The sequence below is a fragment of the Pyxicephalus adspersus genome, chromosome 7 (assembly GCF_032062135.1).
Source record: "Pyxicephalus adspersus chromosome 7, UCB_Pads_2.0, whole genome shotgun sequence".
In the NCBI taxonomy this organism is placed as follows: Eukaryota; Metazoa; Chordata; class Amphibia; order Anura; family Pyxicephalidae; genus Pyxicephalus; species Pyxicephalus adspersus.
In genome coordinates, this window is record NC_092864.1 from 14,447,721 (window position 1) to 14,467,368 (window position 19,648).

General features: G+C 40.2%; 2 protein-coding genes across 3 annotated transcripts; both read left to right on the forward strand.

Annotated features, from left to right (window-relative positions):
* The first annotated feature begins 636 nt into the window (after nt 1–636).
* LOC140334503 (E3 ubiquitin-protein ligase TRIM32-like) lies at nt 637–3,200 on the forward strand. The gene is made up of 2 exons (XM_072416776.1): nt 637–719; nt 1,716–3,200. Exon 2 carries the CDS (start codon nt 1,717–1,719, stop codon nt 2,785–2,787), a length of 1,071 nt encoding a protein of 356 aa, XP_072272877.1. The 5' UTR covers nt 637–719; nt 1,716; the 3' UTR covers nt 2,788–3,200.
* Nucleotides 3,201–4,880: 1,680 nt separating this feature from the next.
* On the forward strand, nt 4,881–18,216 carry PIGQ (phosphatidylinositol glycan anchor biosynthesis class Q). 2 transcript variants are annotated; one of them, XM_072417552.1, is made up of 11 exons: nt 4,881–4,915; nt 9,772–10,411; nt 11,570–11,701; nt 12,073–12,193; nt 13,431–13,557; nt 14,243–14,396; nt 14,942–15,053; nt 15,946–16,026; nt 17,049–17,163; nt 17,277–17,338; nt 17,966–18,216. In XM_072417552.1, the coding sequence occupies exons 2-11, from the start codon at nt 9,777–9,779 to the stop codon at nt 18,116–18,118; spliced, it is 1,692 nt and encodes a 563-aa protein (XP_072273653.1). In that variant the 5' UTR covers nt 4,881–4,915; nt 9,772–9,776; the 3' UTR covers nt 18,119–18,216. The 2 variants fall into 2 exon arrangements, with proteins under 2 accessions (XP_072273653.1, XP_072273652.1); XM_072417551.1 differs by lacking the exon at nt 4,881–4,915 and adding an exon at nt 6,717–6,858.
* The last annotated feature ends 1,432 nt before the right edge of the window (nt 18,217–19,648 follow it).

Consider the following 19,648-nt stretch of genomic DNA (forward strand, 5'->3'; position numbering starts at 1 on the left):
CTATTACTACCATTATTATTTGGCCTTCTCCTTGGCCATGTTTTCCTGGTGTCACCATTGATTCTACACTCTCCTCCACTCCCCACATTCAGAATATCTCCAGTTCAGCCTCTTTCACCTGGGCAACATCTCCGAACTACACTCAGTCCTGACCCCCGAGACCACCAAATTCCTGGTACAGGCTCTTATCATCTCAACTGGACCACTGCAGGATCCCATTCTTTGGCATCCCACTATACATTCTCTCCATTCTACAAAACATTATGTATGCTGCAGTCAGACTTATCTATCCTTTCATCCACGTCTTTCTTATTCCTCTCTACAAATCCCTACACTGGCTGTGAACTGATTTCCGATTTCTCTATTCCAGGCACTGCCATGTTCTACAGTAAAAACAGCAAGGCCCCTCAGTTATTACTTTTTATTCACCCCAAGTGTGTATGAGTGGTGCTGATACATCATGAGTTAATAGGAAGAACTCCATTCTGTATTTACAGGAATGTGAAAGAACAAATATTAATTAGCTGCACTGGTGATTATCTGGTGATTTGTGTTTATCTAGTGCTGAGTTTAATAGGTGTTGCTTCATCTCGGTCTCTAACAACATTATATCCAGGGAAGTGCCAAAGGAGGATCAGTGAAGCGTGATTTAATTTTGAGGTGCACAGAGGATACACTTTAAGCAAGAAAATATCAGTGATAGAAATCTGGAATCAATTGTAAGTACTACAATGATGGTGTGACTTGTTAATATTTTAATTTGTTAGATTCACAAACCTTTTCTAGGTATATAGCAGTGGAAAATAATATCTTCTGTCTAACTTACATGACCATGGACAAAACTAGTTTGTCTATTCCTGATGACAATTTAAAGTCTGTGGCAGCCTTTCTCAACCATTTTAAATCACCCTGAAAAAAACATTTGTCGGGAAACACTTGCTAAAAATCAATCAGTGGGTAAAATTCTTTTTTGCATTGGTTGCCAGCGTAAAGACTGTCCCCTCTACAGACCTTGGTGTGATGCAGCTGGATCCGCCAAGTGGTGTTGGCCATGGAAATAGGCAGACACCATCTAATGCCACAGTTCACGGAACCCCTGGCAAAATCTGGAAGAACTCAAGGAATTCATGTAACACTGGCTGAAAATGGCTGGTCTGTAGGGTAGCTGTTGTTGTTCCCCTATGGTTAGTTAGTGCTATAAATCCTGTTTATTAATAATAATAATAATAATAATAATAATAGCATATTCTATAATCCATGAGTGTCCACTTCTAGTATAACCAGTGTCTTACTAACTTTTTAATGCCATTAGCACCTCCTCTCACACCCTCAATGTTTCCAACAAGAATATAAAAGTGTGGACACTTTTTGAAGAACCCTTGTATATAATCTAACTTCCCTATCCATTCCTTTGCATTGTTGTAGCTCTTGCAAAATACTCAGAGACTCTACATATATGACCTCCTCCAAGGATCCAGGACTTGGGATTGTACAGCCAAGCTCAGACAATGAGCTTATACTGGCTTAGTCAAGGTTAGGTTAGGGCTCCAATGGAGGAATAGAGCCAAGTGGAATAAGCAGGTAAGCAAAAAGGGGTTGAATACGCAAAGTAATAAAACCTCTTAAAAAAGTAGAAGATTTAATTTACCTATGTCTGTCTTTGGGTACAAACCCAGATTTTATAAACTGACTCTCCACACTTCTGTTCTTTTCAGCATGATGGACAGTTCTTTGGAGTTCTGTCGTCAAAAGGAAGATCTTGTCCGCACGGTGAGGACCTTGCAGGTTACTTCTCAGAACACGTTGCAGAAAACCGTCCCTTTACTGTCTTCTCATATGGGCCTTGGACTCCTGAGACCTTTCCACGTACATCAGCTATCTGAAAAGACCACTCAAGTTTGCCGAGATTTAGAAGACGTAGGAAATCTGCTGTTATTTCGCCAGGATGAGCTCATTCAGACAGTATCAGTGCCTGGGACAGGAGGCTCTAGTTGTCTTGTGTGGTGTTCAGATGGCACTCTCTATGTATGTGGTGATAATGGACCCTACATACATGTATTAAATAGCCAAGGAAAACCCAGTCAGGCCCTTTATTGTTGTGACGATGACCTCTTCCTTCCAGACAGCATTCGCATGACACGTCTTGGTTCTGTAGTGGTCACTGACATTGCTGAAGGTGCTGTGCGTATTCACAATCCCAACTCCCAGCCACCATGGGTTAAGGTGGGTGGTCATTTCCAATCTCCGAGAGGCCTTGCTGTAGACTCATCGGGACGGATCTTAGTTGCAGAATATACAGCTGGAACAATCAAGGCTTTCCACATCGACAAAATTCATCGTGTTCATGGCATTAAGAAAGTTGATGGCCTTCAGGGTCCACAATACATTTGTGCTACACCTGATGGGGGTTTTGCAATTTCTGAGGAGTGTGGAGATGTTAAGTTGTTTACAAACAGCCTAAATCCTTGTGGTTCCATCTCAGAAACCTACCAACATAAGTTTGGGAATCCATCAGGAGTTTGTGCTGACCCTGAAGGAAACATATTAGTGGCTGATGAACAGAAAAGGAATGTTACCCTCTTTCCAGTTACTGGGTCCCCCATCTGTATTGTCTCCAAGGGTCTTTGCAAGCCAGCAGGCATAACATGCTCCCCATTTGGCCTCCTGTATGTGGCAGATTCTGGGGACAATACTGTAAAAGTGTACAAGTATCGTGCACGGCCATACTATACTCCCAACAGCCCTAGGAAATCTGGAGATGCTCAGTCTCAGACCCCAAGGGCATAACTGGTTGGCCCAAACTCTGAAGACAATGTGGGCTTCGTAAGAACAAAATGGACCTTGTGTCACTTTGTCCTTGCAGGGGAGAAATGCAAGACCCTATCCCCACCCACTTGCCTTCAGGGCCTCCAATTGTTGTCTGCAGGGGTGCTGTAAATTCTGGTACTGGTAACCAAATACCCTTCTACCATTTATTCCAACATGCAGTATTTAGTTATCAGGATACAAACATTCAGCCTGAACCCCTTCACATAGTGAATGGAAGGTGGATGGAGTGTAAGCTCCAATGCTAAATTCAAATTGGCATTCCTGAAGGCAGCGTGTATGACAGAGGAGTAAAAAAAAAGTAAAGTGTATGTAAACCCCTAAATTAACTTGTCTTGCTTCCTTTTTTGTCTGCTAAATATACCATTAAAAGTGTTTTGTTAAACCTCAATAGAGTTGATAACTTCCTGTGTTCTTAACCTCTGCACTAGATGGGTTATAAGTGCTCTTTGTAATACACAAAAAATGAAGCAGGACGGTGCTCACACCTCCTGCTTAGGATTTCACCTGTTACCATATCAAAAAGGCAGGTAGGAGCACAATGTATTTTTGCACATCAACAGGTAATGTTATTGTTTTTGCAACCTGTGTACATGCATATAACATGGGGAAATGTGCATCTATTGCAGAGCTGTACTAAACATGATTTTTTAAACAAATTGCCCTGACTTATGCTTCAAGCGTCCGTAATCTGGGGGTGAGGGCTATCAAAAGAACTTGTCATTTTGTCATTTATGAAAAAGAAGGAAGAGGTTGCATTCAATGAAAAGTGTGTAGATAATTACAGCAAACCAATGTGATTGTTTGCTGTGGGTGATCTTGACAATTCTTCAAGCTATTTTTTTTATACATGGCCCATATGCAAAGTATAATACTTCACTGACTGATATTGTACATTTTCTAGGTTTTGTTTGGTCTTATTATTAAGAAGATTTCTATTTTAGAAAAAAAAAAAGACTATTTCTAAAGAATATTTCTGAAGAATATTCCTAAATAAGTAAAGTACGATAAACATATGTGTGCAGTGTAAAGGAACAAAAAAAATCATGTGTTACAATATATAATGTCTCCTCTTCGATTTAACACACTTAGCAGTATTTTCAATTTGGACAATTGCACAAAATAATGTAATAAATTAAACTAACTTTAACCTTGCAAACAAACCATATCCTTATTTGTTGCAAAATGGCCAAGCAAATGTCTTGAATAAGGACAAAATCATTGTACTTTGCTTAGACAAAATCAGAGTTCTATAGATGATGGAACACTTTAAGGCTACATTGACTTTCCTCAGTTTTTAAACTGAGCATTTAAATGCTCATGTTAGAATTTCCCATTCATTCCAATAGATCAATCCACACCAGAGTGTTTTCTTTATGGTCTATATAGAAAATGCATCCTGCAGCGCTTGGAAAGCGCTCATAAACATCTCCCAAATGCTCAAAATGCCCCAAAAAACCCTATTGACATGGACATTTGGGAGGTGTTTCCCCTATTCTATTTTTTCTTTGCCACAAATCTTGGTTTAAAACATTTTTATAAATGCTTAAAAACTCAAAACAGAAAAATACAAAATGTATGGGCATGTATAAGCATTTAAAAATAAAATCAGTGTAGACTTAGCCGAAGTGCCCAAAAGGAGTGTTTTAAAAGTAATTAAAGTAATTACACCATTCTTTTAAAAGTGTAAGTTAGGGAAAAATAAAACTAAATACCCAAAGAAAAATCTAAAAGTGAACAGCATATGGAACGTCCATAGCTGTGTAAACTTTGACAACTAAATGGCACTTTCCCTATCCCTGAATAGGTAAGGTGGGTAAGGACAGGAGAGGGGCTAAGTTAAACTGAAAGTGCTGTGTCCTTTGATGGCTTTTTCCGAATGACCCAACTAATGGTTGTAATAGAAAGGGAAAAGACACTGAACCCATCCCACATTCCTCTAAGATATAGGCTTTCACTTATCTGTACACCATATTGACACCATCAACACTAAACATAAGTTGTGGGCGTTTCTTAGTGGCAGAAGAGAAGACCAATATCAGTGTTATCAGGAGTCAAAGCCCGCTTTGCTGTTACAAACTACCAGCTTGTAAGTAATCAAAATGTTTTAATATATATATATATATATATATATATATATATATATATACATATATATTGTGTATGTGTGTCTATCAGTTTGTTGTTTCCTATTAGTTTATTACAGCTGATACATTTTACATGTATGATTAAAGTTTACAATATATATGCTGGCAAGTTTAAATGATCAAAAAATCACCTTAATGCTGCTTTTGAATTACAATTTTCCAAAGGCACTAAATGCAAAATTTTGTAATCTAACACAAATGCCTTTATTTATAAAACAGTGTTTTAACGTCAGAAATTTATTCCCACCATCGAATCTTTGAGGTAATGTCAAATTCCTTGTTTTATAAATAGAGCCCAAAGAGGCGATTTGGTAAAATCAGGTTTAAATGGATATACACTGTAATTTGGGCTCCTTTTTATTTTTAAATAAAATTACAATGTAATTTTGTGTCCCCATCACCTATAATCCGAGACAATTATATCAAATTGCATACAATGATCCCAATTTTCATAATATTTGCAACATTTTGCCCATTTAGTCCACCCCCAGTCAAATATGCATACGCAGCCATGCTTCCAGACTACCTTCCTGCTTGTTTAAACTCCAATATCAAAACGTTGACTGGGGCACCCCTTAAACAAAAAGGGGCCCTTTGGATAGTCCCTGGGGTATGTCGGGGTCCCTGGCAGAGTTGCCTGTAAATGCCAAGGGGCATGTCAATGTCTTCTGCCTTCCAATGGTTCCAATGTCACTTAAGTCTCTCCTGGCATGAGGAACTGCAAGTTGCTATTCTTGCATCGTACCATCCTTATCTTTATTTATTTAAATGTATTTATATTTCACCGACAAATTACACAGCCCTTTAGAAACATCACAATCATGTCACTAACTGTCCTTCAAAGGAGCTCACAATCCAATGTCCCTACCATATTCATATGTCAATAATACAGTCTAAGGCCAATTTTGGGGGGAAGCCAATTAAGCCACCTGCAAGGTTTTGGGATGCACGAGGAAACTGGAGTGCTCAGAGGAAACCCAGACAAACACGGGAGGACATACAAACTCCTTGCAGATGTCCTGGCTGAGATTTGAACCTATGACTTGGTGCTGAAAAGGTAAGAAGGTAAGATGGCTAGCCACTGAGCCTATCCCGCTTCAATTGCAACAGTAGAAAGGGTGAGAAAGTGAAGAAGCAAGGATAGCAGCCTCTATCTAATGATACCAGAAGGAAAAAAGAAGGCCATGGGAACACTTGGGATGTAAGAGTGGCACTGGCAGACACTCGGTGCAGTTCTTGCAAACCACCCCACCACTATGACAGGGTGATTGTTATGCCACTGCACAGGAGATGACATCATGACTTTTGACTGGTTGACAGATCCAAGAACTGTCATTTTTCTTTGTCACTGGAATGGAAATAGGCAGGATGTCCAAAAGGGGCAATTGACTAAGGTTTTTGTTCAGACTGGTGGCAGGAACAGGCGTTGCCATGCTGCTCTTGGGAGCTGGCACCTTGCTGGCTGCTCACACCACTTTGCTGGTTCTTTAGAATCGCCATTTTCCTTCTCTTCCTCTTTCGGATGATCTTTGGCCATCCTGCTAGATTGTAAACTCTTCTGTAAGCACTTCGGGCCAGGGTCCTCTCCTCCTCTGTTACTGTCTGTATCTGTCATTTGCAACCCCTTTTAATGTACAGCGCTACGTATTATGTTGGCACTATATAAATCCTGTTTACCCCCCCCCCCCGAACACGTTTAGGTGCGGACCGCGTTGCTTGGTTACGGAAGTCGAAAAGGCGGAAGTGGCTGGGAATGGCATTCTGCAGGGACAGTGACCTCTTAATGCCACTAATTAACCTTTAGAGTGGCTGGAAGGGGATGGTCACGTGACGTCGGTGGTTCTGTCTGTGCATCGAGGAGAGGTCGCCCGCCCTGTGACATTAGGTGAGGGGAGACTTTAAAGAGAGGGGGAGAGGACTAGACACAAGGAGACCTTTAGCTGAGGAACTACAAGTACCAGCATGCTGTAAATGCTGGGCTATGCAGGAGTTTTAGTTCATTTCAGAACTGCATAACATGCAAAGCCTTGGCTGTCAGGTCATTGTATTGCAATGCTTGGTGCACCAGGTTTCTGCTGGCAGGTCAGGTGATAACCCAGGGTCTTCAAATCAGTGCCATTCCCTGCACCTCTATGGCAGCCTGGGGTCATAGGAAGACGTTGGATGGCATTTGCTGTCACTCTTGGAGCTTGGAGAGGAATGGAGGACGGAAATTGAGGAGGTTGCATAGGGCAGCAGTGGAGCGTGGAGGGGGTAAGTAGTTATATATTGGCTTTTTAAAGGACGATACATCAAATAAATGGAGTTCTACATTTTAATATGAACTCCAGTAATCTACCCATGGGGTGAGGAAACCTCCAGACTGCAGGGGTTAAGTGATTTGCTTCTTTTACCCTTTACCTCTGATCCTTAAGGTTGTTTGTGGGCTGTCAGCATTCTAACCTGCAATGTAGGAGTATTGGATCTTTTGGAAAGATTCCTATGGAAACCTTTAGGGCAGCGATCACCTACGGGTGGTCCGTGAGAAGATTTTGGTGGTCGGTGCACCCCCTCCTTCTCCTTACCCCTCTGATCATGTCCCCTGTATGGACACAACAATTCCAAATCCCCCCCTGACATATATCTAACTGTTACTAACACTGTTATTCCTCCCTCCCCTCAGGCACGTTGTCTTGGCATCACCTTCAATTCTGCCCTCTCATTTACCCCCCATATTCAGAACATTTCCAGGTCCTGTCACTTTCACCTATGCAACATCTCCAAAATCCGCCCCTACCTGTCCCTAGAGACCACCAAACTCCTTGTACACGCTCTTATCATCTCTCGTCTGGACTACTGTAACCTCCTCCTCTCTGGTATTCCACTAACCCGACTCTCTCCTCTACAATCTATCATGAATGCTGCAGCCAGACCCATCTATCCTTCCCTCCGCTCCTCTTCCGCTGCATCTCTTTGTAGTTCTCTTCACTGGCTTCCATTTCACCTTAGAATCAAATTTAAGCTCCTGTGCTTTGGCTTGAAATCTCCTCACACTTCATGTCCCACTTACATTTCTGACTTGGTAAAAAAATACTTCCTCACTCATAACCTCATCACACGCACGGCTCCAAGACTTTTCTAGAGCTGCCCCAACTCCCTGGAATGGTCTTCCTCGTCCTATTCGGCTTGCTCCTACTTTCTGCTCATTTAAAAGAGCGCTCAAAACCCATCCTATCAAACTTGCCTACCCGTCTTCTCCCATCTCTTAAAACTCTCACTACTTCCCATTATTTAATATCTCCCCTCGTATTGTATGATGCTTCCCCCACCTCCTAGATTGTAAGCTCTTCTCCTGTGTCACTGTCTGTATTTGTCTGTCATTTGCAATCACTAATTAATGTACAGCGCTAGGTATAATGTTGCCTCTATATAAATCCTGTTTAATGATAATTATAACAAAAGTTGTGCTACTGTCCCCGTAGGATGTTTAGCAAGCAGGTCTGAGCCTGCGATGGGAGAGTGGGCGGGTTCGGGCATCATTAAGTTTCTTCCCCTTTGAGTGACACACGGCTCCCTGCACATGCGCACTCGCATGCTACTACACGCCGTCAGATTTAAAATTATGAATTTAGTGGTCCGAAAGGGTGGGGACCACTGCTTTAGGGGACTGGTCACATGTTAGGAATCTGCAAGGGGTTGGGGTTTTTTTTTTCCCCCTTAGACATGACAGACCACATCCTAAATTGTCAAAAATTGCTGAGCTGCGCATGCACATCCTGGCTTTCCCTGTGACTGCCAGGACTGAATAAAAGATGACTGAAGATCAAAACAAAAATGATGGTGGCAACTTTGATGAAACGAGGACAGGTGAGTGTATTTAAAACAATTGCAGGTAGGTAGGGCAGGTAGGGTTATTTTATTGCAGATGGGACTTTGCCTGTACCTTCTGCAATAGAGAACTTGCTTGATTGCAGTTTTTTGGGTTTAGTTTGGCTTTAAGTTCCGCATTGAAAATCCGCGGTCAGCCGTCTTAAAGTGCAGAAAGGGACATGCGATGTTTCTTGTGCAATAAAATTACCTGCCTGATTGCAATAATCATTTGTGAATAAAAAACCGTGTGCCATGAATGTGCAGCTCAGCATAGCACATCAAGAGATCTGGTGCATCCTAGCTTCCCCTGCAGCTTTGGGGCTAAATAAACTCCTGAACACCTGCATGGGAGTTATGCCGACCCATCCTGGCCTATCAAGATGGCTAAAGACCCAACTCCAGGAAGAAGGTGGGGTGAAGGAGGCGTCCCCAACAGAGCAGGGAGAGGTGAGTGCACTTAAAAAATTGCCTTCAGGCAGATAAAGTTATTTTGTTGCAGAAGGGACATTGCATCACCTTTCTGCAATAAAGAACCTGTCTGGTCGCATTTTTTTTTACATTTTTAAATTTAGTTCTACTTTAACCATTGCAGTGTTGGGGCTCCATCTCATCTTTTTTTTAGGTTTTACAGGAGACTGTCATAGCAAGCCTTAATGTGACAAAGCCTAGTGCTTTCTTTAGAGCAGACCAATCCCTCACTGCTCTTCTCTAGCAGAGACAGGAGTGGCCTATAAAGACCCGGCCACATGTTTGTAAGTTAGTGCTGACTTAGTGCTCTTTGACTTTCATTCTTGTCATGGGTATGAATTTTGTAACAATGGAAAATATAAGATTTGTTAACCTTTTACAGATTCTCTTTATTTATTCAAGTGATTGCTGATGTAAGTCTTAAAAAAGGACATTGTGTATTTTTTTAACTAAATTTTCATTTTTTTTTTCCCATTTGCAGCCGTTATGGCTATTAAGATCTTCTTCCCCTCCGCCTGTTCGGCGGCAGAGAACGGTCTTCTGATAGGACGCTGGATGGCACAGCACAAATCTGCTGTAGTACTGGCCACGCTGCATTTTCCTTTCATCCCAGGCAATGTGAGGAGCTATCTGAGCCAGATGGAGAGGAAGACTGGGCTAAGCCTTTCTGTTATAGGAACTTGGAGCCACTCCAAGAAGGACAAAGATGAGAAAATGGATAATTTCCTTGGAGAGCTGGGCAGTATCTTCAGTCACCAGCCCTGGCTGCGGATGGCCCGGGAGTCTTCCAGCAAGTTCTGGGATTGCAAGGTAGAGAGGATGGAAGGTGAAGAGTCTGAGGATGTGGTCTTGGTGTACTATGATCAGAGGAAGCTGATGCTGTCAGAGTTACACTCTGCATCTGAATATTCAGAGATTGCTGCTGTGTTTGATACCGTGGCCAAACATCAGCCACTTTTCGCCAAGGACAAGTATGATGAGGGGCCGGTCAACTTAACCCACTGGCAGTCTGATGGGGTAGAGGCCAGTATTATTGTGGAACTGTGCAAGCAGGCATCAGTGCCGTTGTGTGCGGTCATCTCCTTTTTTGTCTCATTGATCACCAGCATATGTAATCTCAGGTAAGTGGTCACATCATATGTCTCTATACCTAATGCCACGTATAAGTTAACAGTGTGATGTGAACCATTTCCAATCAGGTTTTGACATTAACTTTTCACCACAGTAACAGCAGTCAAGTCTAGCAAAAACAGAGCACATTGTGAAGATTCCATTTTCCTTCTCCTTGCATGACTCTGCAGAGATTACTTGTTGGTCAAAGAAGTGCCTGGACACATGACTTTAACTGGTCATATTATAGGGCCTTTTGTCATCTGAAAGTGTCCCAAACTTAGCAACATGTTTGAAAAATACAGTAAGTCTGCTTTATGATTGGACCCTAAGAGTGATAGTGGATGACAGAGACTAGCCTCGGTCTACTATGGAATATTGGATCTTAAGCATCTGCCTATGTTCCTAGGGATTAAAGAATTCCAGGGGCTATTCATAATTGCCCCCCAAACAAAATCCCATTACAGTTTTGGAAAAACTGCCCTTTTTGTGAGAGAACACAAAGGCTGCATACCTATAGATTCCTTATCACTAGATACAGGACTGATAATGAGAGCACTTATCTGCTTGTGCAACTTCACTTCTTCACTGGCCTAAATACTGCCAATTTTGGCCCAATGAAAGAGTCATGAGGTTGTAGGAATAGGTATAATTTATACTTGTGTGTTTTGTATAACAGTTACTTGTCCAGACCTGAGTGGGGCTTAGAAATGGGGAAGAAGTGTGCAGAAGGTCTTATTGGGTACCACTGAAACACCCAGGTAGTCCTCCTTCTGGAAATTGCTAATCTAGATTGTAAACCCTTTGGAGCAGAGTGCTCTCCTCCTCCTGTGTCACTGTCTGTATCTGTCTCTCCTTTGCAACGGCTATTTAATGTACAGCACTGCATAATATGTTGGTGCTATATAAATACAGTTTATTATTATTTGTATTATTTATAATAATAATAATATGGGGTGATGTATTAGTCACTGCACCCTGCACTGATGAACCTCAACCACTTGGGGGCGCTTGCCTACCGAAGTTCTTAATGTTTCTTTCTCTTACAGTACTGATAAAAGAAAATAAAACACTAATAAAACTTGTCTTTTTGTGTTTCAACACATTTCCTATTCAGTCACAGATACACGCGTTGTTTTATTAATAACCTAACTGCTTTGTTGTTGCAGGGTTCTTAGTGGGAAGCCTTTGTCTTTTCTTTGGAGCAAGATGTCTACTTGTGAACAATTAGGGAGACGACTTGAGAACCTTCGACTGATCAGCAGCTCAGAGAAGGCTCAGGACCATACGACTTTCATGAGGTATCCACTGCTTTCATCTATATACCTTGCTTCCTCTCTTGTCATAATAATTCACTGTATAACTGTGAAAATGGCTGCTGGATTCGCCCTAACCTAAACCTAGAATAACCTGAAACCTAGAACCATTGTTAGATTTTTTTTATTTATGCAAATGTATGCGTATTTTCCTAGACTTTTTGTCCAGTCTAACAATTAGCATGGGTTCTTACCTTTTTTTTACTTTAATAAAAAAATGTTTTGGCTTAACATACATTTTACACTTCCTTTCAGCTGTCCTTCTTTAGATAAAATTAATAAAATGGATGAAGCTTACCTTTTAAAATATATTTCATACATCATTGTTAACTGTTTTACTGTTGTACCCTTTACAGAAAGGCCAATACGTTCCTGTCGCTGTTTCTAGATGTTACTCTGGGCATTCTCTTGATGTCCTGGCTGTACCAGGGCAACCATATAGGTCAGCTGGCTGATGCCCTCATTCCTGTGGCTGACGTGAGTTGTGTGTTTTTTTTAATTAAATATAAGTGACATGCATCATTAAAAAAATCTACCTATGTTTGGTAAGGCTTTGTATTAAATAACATTGGCAAACCTCTGAGTTTTGGAAAAGAAGGGAAAGTCTCACATCTTACTGTATGGCAGCTATTTATTAATACAGAGGTATTCTAAATCAAGAATGCATTTTAGAATATCAGGATAGGGACAGATTGTGATTGAGTATATTTTGTTTGTACCACTGTGGGAGATCCTTTGGATCTCCAAGATTATTTACACGCTTCAGGGGATTCTCATTCGATTTGCCTCTCAGGGCTGATATCGGACGAGAATCTGATGTGTGTACAGCGGCCGTCCGACGTCCTTAATGGATCTGTTCTGATGGATTCATGAACGATCACAATGGAAGTGAAGTAGGGAGATCGCAGCAGGGTGGAGCTCAATCATCCCCCCCCCCCTTCCAAAGAGCAGAACGGTGCTGTATGTACAGCGCTCGTTCATGCATTGTTCAGTCTCCCATCCTTTCCAATGAGAAAAGTCTAATGTGTGAATGTAGCCTAAGCCCAGGACCTTGACTTCTGCCCAAGCTTGGATTTAGCCCTGTGCCCTGTTTAGCCTAATGTCTTTTTTTTTTTTTGAAAATAATTTTTATTGAGAAAAACCAAGGGTCATACATAAAAACCGTGAGTAACAAAGCATTTACAGCAGAAGAATGTGAACAGCATATTAAAACGGAGGTAAATTCTCATGTCTTCTTAACATTAATCTGTCAACTGAGGGAGCAAATGAATGCCTTCTGAAGATCTGGTACTTAACAGATGAATTACAGGGGATGGGGCCTAACTTGTAACTCTGAAAAGCTGAGATGTAGTGTGCATTTTGGGGCTTTTCAGGGATTGATTTAAAGACTAATACGGGTACTTTCAGGTCCCACAGTGCAACTTTAGCATTGCTGTTACAATTACAAACGTCTTGGCCTCTGTCAAGTTTAATGTATAGCAAATCTTGACCAAAAATATAGAGCCTGCTCTTGCTGACCTCCTTCTCAGAAATCCAAGTAGATTAGTAAAACAGATGAACAGCTAGCATGATCAAGAGCAAAACAGGAATGACAGCCCCCAGTTTACCACTTAAATTTTAAAAGTTTAATTTGTTCCATGTGTACCACTTTACATTTTGGTTGTACATTTCAAATGTTCTCAGATCTCTGTCTGTGTTATGTGTTTTTATATAGCGAATAGCTCTGGAACTTCAGGAGCTGCTGCAGTGGCTGATGGGAGCTCCTGCTGGGCTGAAGATGAACCGAGCCTTAGATGAGGTGCTGGGAAGATTCTTTATGTATCACATCCACCTATGGATAAGTAGGTTCTAGCTACTGTTTAAGATTCTAAAGGATCATATTGTTTTTTTAAATAAAGTTATATCTGTGCTCAATTCTGAATTCAGATTGTTGAATCTGTTAACGTGTTATATATGAGTAAGCTACTTGGATTTGAGCACAAAACTACAGTTAGCCATTTCTGAGGCATACTGCAGGTTAGTGACAGACTTGAGGTCTAAAGCTCTCTGCTTGTCCTATATCGTTACTGTATGTCCTATAATTTTTTTTTTTTTTTTCAGGCAAAGATTTAGAATTTAGAGAGGGATCAGTTGTTACCATGCACTATTATGACACACATACTGCAATGTATGCAAACCATAAATATCTGTATTTAAACAGACATTTGGAAATAATATGTAAAAAGTTCAGACAAAATTTTTAGTTCAAAAAGTTTCCCGTATAGAAAACCACTGTTTGTCATTTCTAGACTTGTTGTTTACTTCTGTCAGCACAGCTTTGCTGTCTTTCTACACCACTTACATTATAGCCTCACATATCAACAGGTATTTTTTTACTGAAATTTTAGTAATTGAATACACAGGCTGCTACTTACAAGTTGCGTATTCACATTATTTTTCTGCCAGCATGCTGTCTTTAAATAATCTGATAGCACTGAAACTCTATGTACTTTGGCTCTAACATCTGTTGTGTTTGACTGTGAACAGGTTACATCCGCTTGATGTCTCCCTTCATTGAAGTGATTCTCTGGTATATCGGTTTGTCTGCTTGTCTGGGTCTGACAGTAGCTCTGTCCATCCTTTCCGACATAATTGCTCTCCTGACCTTTCACATCTACTGCTTCTATGTCTATGGAGCCAGGTAAGAAAACAATGGACTTCTTAAAAAGCCATTTTATCATGTCACCCTGAAATCAATTAGGTTGGGTACACATGTCCAATGGTTTTCGTCCGATAATCGGCTCAGGACCAGTATCGGAGGAGAATGTGGCGGGTGTACAGTGTTCGTCATCCATCGTTCGAATGACCGTCTTGGCAGGTCAACGGATGATGTTCGACAAACGATCGTAATGGAAGTGAAGGTGAGAGAGTGCAGCGGGTGCCGCTCTGTCATTCTCCCCCTCTCCAGAGAGCAGAACGGCGCTGTATGTACAGCACTTGTTCATGCATAGTACAGTTGTTAGTCATTGGAAAGGATCATGAAAGATCCTTTCCAACAACAATTATTTCACGTCTGTACATAGTCTTACAGTTTTTAACGGATGGTGAACAGCTGCTATACGTTTGGCTCATTCAGTAGCTGTTCACACACATCAAATAACTTGTCTGTGTTCACTTTCTTCTCTACTACTCACTACCCAATATATTGTTTTTCTTGTGTTTGATTGTCTTCTGATCATCTATCAGGTTATACTGCTTCAAGATGCATGGGCTCTCATCTCTTTGGCGACTATTTCGTGGTAAGAAGTGGAATGTCTTGCGTCAGCGGGTGGACTCTTGCTCCTACGACTTGGATCAGGTATCTAGTTTTTCTTATGCTTGTAGATCTGCAGCTTTCATATTTTTAAAAGCTGCAGATCCATACTTCTCAATTTTTAAACTGATTGTTTGATTTGCTTATGCAGGAAAAAAGAAACAAGTTTAGTAAAAGACTTTGTGCATTTAAAGGCTCCTATATAACGGTCCAATCATGTCCTAACTCCGGTATTATTTAATGGAAAAGTGAATCAACAGTAAAAGTGCATGGGATGTCTGCCAGGAAAAAACTTATTCCTTTGAGAAATAACATTAAAATAAAATTGCAGAGATGTTAAAAGAATAATTTCGATGTGGTGTACATACTTCTTCATACGACTATATTTATACTATCACACCATAGAAAATGAATGGATTGCCTTGTTAGCATTTATCATTATAATGCATTTACTTAAGTGTAGCAATAGGGGTTAGGTTTAGGTTTTTGAGGGGTAAGGTATAGTGAAGAATGGGTTTAGTGGTTATGTTTAGAGTCCGTAAAATTGCCTCACACTAGTGTGCTGCATTATTGTGCCTGCATTGACAAGCATTGCTTTAGGGAAGTCCTGTAATAAAAAGGTTGGTCTGTCACCACAACGCACCCAAAAATCATACTTGACACATTTTAGAAAGCATAGTGCCAGGACAGTGCAATGAAGTCACACTAATGCACTTACTGATTTGTGAACAAACCTTAACTGCCAATCATTAATGAAAATGCACATACATCATATGTGATAAATGTAGGTCATAGCAAAAGTTTGTGTTTTACAATTTTTAACTCTGGAACTGCTGTGGTATCTACAAGGGGCTTTTCAGTGGATGAATACTATTCTACTTGTTCCATTGTACGTATCACTTTTGTGTACTGATGTGACTGTGTATCTCTTCTGCAGCTATTTCTCGGAACATTGCTTTTCACAATCTTGCTCTTCCTCCTACCAACTACCGCTTTGTATTACCTGGTCTTCACACTGGTATGTACTATTTTATTCTACTTTTTTTAACTGCAGTCTGCTGATTTCAGTAGTCCTGATCTAAAAAGTAAACCCATGTGATAGGCATGGTCTGAAAGTGCCATCAATTGGTTCCTGATTGCTAGTAGGAACTCAAAGCTGTCACTTGACAGCAGGGCCTGAGAACCAGGAATGTGCACAGCTACTTTTTCCTAATTCTCAATGGAATGTTAATTAACGCTCTTTAGATCATTGTGGGTGAGAATGTTATTGGCCAGACTGCAGACATCATCTAGGTAATGAACAATTAAAGTTAAAAAACGCACTGATGTGAGCAAGTAACTGAAATGGAGGACTCTAATTAGATGTACTGGGCCCCTGTGCATGTGTATGATTAATTAAACCATATTTTTGTCAGTTTGTTGGTACTTCTTGCTGTGCGCCCATCAAACACTAAAATTTGATATAATCTTTAAAATTTTGCTTATATATAAATGTGTGTATGCTCATATTTATTGCCACTCAGATCTATAGAATGTTGTTAGAAAGGAAACAACACTTTACTGCAATATGTAAATATTAGATTTGTTAAGCATGAATTATATTAAAACAATTGTGGAGCTGGCAGTGATGGTTTTTGGACTGAGCTAAACTGCAAATGTTTACTGAACGCTGCCAGCCATTACATAGCGGCCAGATGCCCAGTCAGTACACTGCTCAGCTCGAAAGCAGACAAGACGCTTGCATGCAGCCATTATGATAATCTTAGCTGTCTCAGGGCTATAATAAAAATGTAGCGTCGGTATCCCTGAATAAAAAAAGTACTTTAGCTTATAGCTAAGTGCACTTCTTACTTCTAGTAAAACCGTGCTGTTCTTATCAAAGCAGGAAAAATAGTTTTTTTGGGGGCAGATTGTATACAGTTCAGTTAGATTGCAAAAACCTGCAGGAATAAATATGAAAGCACACTCATTTTATATTAATACAGATTTCTCCCCTTGCTCTCCATCTGCTCATATAAAATTTCTCTTGTTTCCTGACAGCTTCGTCTGCTCGTGATAATGGTACAAGGTGTCATCCAGATGACCATTAACCTGCTCAGCTCCCTCCCATTCTTTGCATTGCTACAGCGCCTATGTCGTTCTTACCGACTGGCAGGTGGGTCCTTTATTACCCTAGATTTGGTTACATGGAGAAATATTGCATTGATAAATGGTAACTTTATACTTTGTATTTTTGGGTGTGATAACTCCAGTTTGATTCTATTACAGCGGGTGTAAAATTCCGGATGCTGGAGCAACAACAGGGAAAGCCACTTCGATTGCTGATGCAGGTGAGTTTGATATATCTTTTAACAAATATGTATTATTAGCTTAATAAAGCTGTATACAATGCTGTTTTATAATATTATTAATGTTATGTTGTGTGGCATTTTTGCTTCATTATCACAAAGCAAAATCAATATGGTAGCTGCATTAGGCCTCTTTTTTTCTTTTTACCATCACACTTCCTGTCCTAGAGTGACAACACGCAAACAGAAAAAAACTGAGAAGGCAGATAACACTGCTTGATATTTAGATTCAGGGCACAGGAAGATCACAAGATTTCTAATCTGCAGTATATTCAGTATACATTCTGTGATCTACTTTAACATTTCCAGACACATCAGGCATCATAGATAGCTATAGGCAATTTTTGTGTACATTTATTATATGCCTATTTATATATATAATTAAATTTATTTTATGTACAGCGCTGTGTAATATGTTGGTGCTATATGAATCCTGTTTATTAAAATTATTATTATTTTTAAAATGATTAAGAATAATAATATTAATAATATGAATTATACAAGTATGTATATGATAAGCTCTGTTATTCAGGTGATCCCAGTGTGCTTTGGGAGGGCAGGGACCACAGATACACTTTGCATCTAATTTCTATGCTTCTTTCACTACAGATCAACCCGCTCCCCTATGGGCAAGTGCTTGACACCTACAGGCTGCCATCCAGCAGATGTTACCCTAAAGACTCGTGGGGATCTTTGTGCAAGAAGCTGTTCATTGGGGAAGTCATCTATCCTTGGAAGCAGAAGGAAGAGAAACAAGACTGAGGGAGTACAAACAGTGTTTGTTACAAGCAGGACACTGCCACAAGTCAACAGGTCATGAGGCATTAGAAGTTCTTCATTAAACAGTTAAATTCTTTTCACTCTTTGTTTATTGATTTATAGTCCAGAGAATGTTAACTTCCTTGTACACCAAGGGTTGTGTAAATCCTCAGCTGACATGGACTGTTTGTTAGTGGATGCACTACCACAGCTACCAAGAGAAATCAATATGGAGTCACCTCCCCTAATAACCAGTCCTTTGCAGCACAGATCTATTTAGATAAGGGCTTAAGCTAAACACAGCCTTTAATTCCACAGGAAGTTAATAGGCCAAGGGCTTTAAATCCCTGACCACCCTTCCAAACACTGACTTTTAACAAATTAATGGAGAACTTCTGCATAGGATAGTTTCAGTTTAAATGGAAATCGCTCATCTGTCTGCCTTAGTATATAATGGGATCCCAGAGTAGTCACACCCCACCCTCAATATTATGTCTCGGTGTTCTCCCCAGACCCTTTTAGCTGGCACTTTTAGGTGACCACTCGGCTATTTTTGGGTGGTTACTGAGGAGTTTGGTCACGATACAGGGGCTGCCACCCGCCTACAATTTGTTAAAAAAATTTGAAAAAAATTCTGGCTTGAACACAGATGTCTGAAAGCCTTGTAACCCCAATGTAGATTGTAGCCTCCTCCACTTTAAGGAAAGGTGAGACAAATAATCAGAGTATGCTACCTATTATTTTCCTGCTTCAGGGTAAAAGGAAAGGCAGTTACTGGTGTATATAACTATACCAAAGAACACCAACCCATTTCATCCAACTTCACATGGGTATTTTACCCATTCCACTGCCTAATAGTTTACCTTTACCTCTCTTATTTATTCTTTCCTTACACCTTTCCATTCCCATACTCCAATTTATACCTATATAATTTATTCTTTTTTTGTCTCCACCCATTCCCCAAATTTTTAATAAAGTCTTTTACCTTTAGTTCCTTTTGGCCAAAAAATAAATTCCCTTTAAAGGACTTCAAGCACATTAATCCCACATTGTTTAAAATGACTCCCTTATCCCATTTTCCAAATAAATTCTGTCATTAAAAATCACTTCCTTGTGTTTCCATAACCACATTCTTCTTTTTCTATCATGTTTCCCTGTGTGGTTGACATAAACAGGTTGGTGTTGCTTGTCACGCAGTAGCAAAATACCAGGTTTCACCAGCAGGGGGCACTGCATGTCACTCTCCTGTTTTTTTTTAATAAGCTAAGGGCTGCAGTAGTGTGGAAAATTTGTGCCAATAACTGGAATTCTAAGCAGACATGATCTCTATTTCCATTTAAACTGAACATCCTATTTTATCACATTCCAATAATGAGATTGGACTTAACAGCCCCAAAACAATAGTCCTGAAATATATTGCCTTTGTTATAATGTGCATCTGCAGATTATTTTAATTTTTATTGGCAATTAAGGGGTCATCCATATTGTTATGGCCAATGTTACCTAAGGTACGGGCACTGGCTGTGTTTCATG

What these genes read in the sequence shown, in the direction of transcription:
- LOC140334503 (XM_072416776.1), top strand. Translation starts at nt 1,717, where the DNA reads ATGATGGACAGTTCTTTGGAGTTCTGTCGTCAAAAGGAAGATCTTGTC.
- PIGQ (XM_072417552.1), top strand. Translation starts at nt 9,777, where the DNA reads ATGGCTATTAAGATCTTCTTCCCCTCCGCCTGTTCGGCGGCAGAGAAC. An exon ending in TCACATCCACCTATGGATAA is followed by an intron (nt 13,558 to 14,242) that starts GTAGGTTCTAGC and finishes GACTGTGAACAG; the next exon opens with GTTACATCCGCTTGATGTCT. An exon ending in GCTCCTACGACTTGGATCAG is followed by an intron (nt 15,054 to 15,945) that starts GTATCTAGTTTT and finishes TCTCTTCTGCAG; the next exon opens with CTATTTCTCGGAACATTGCT.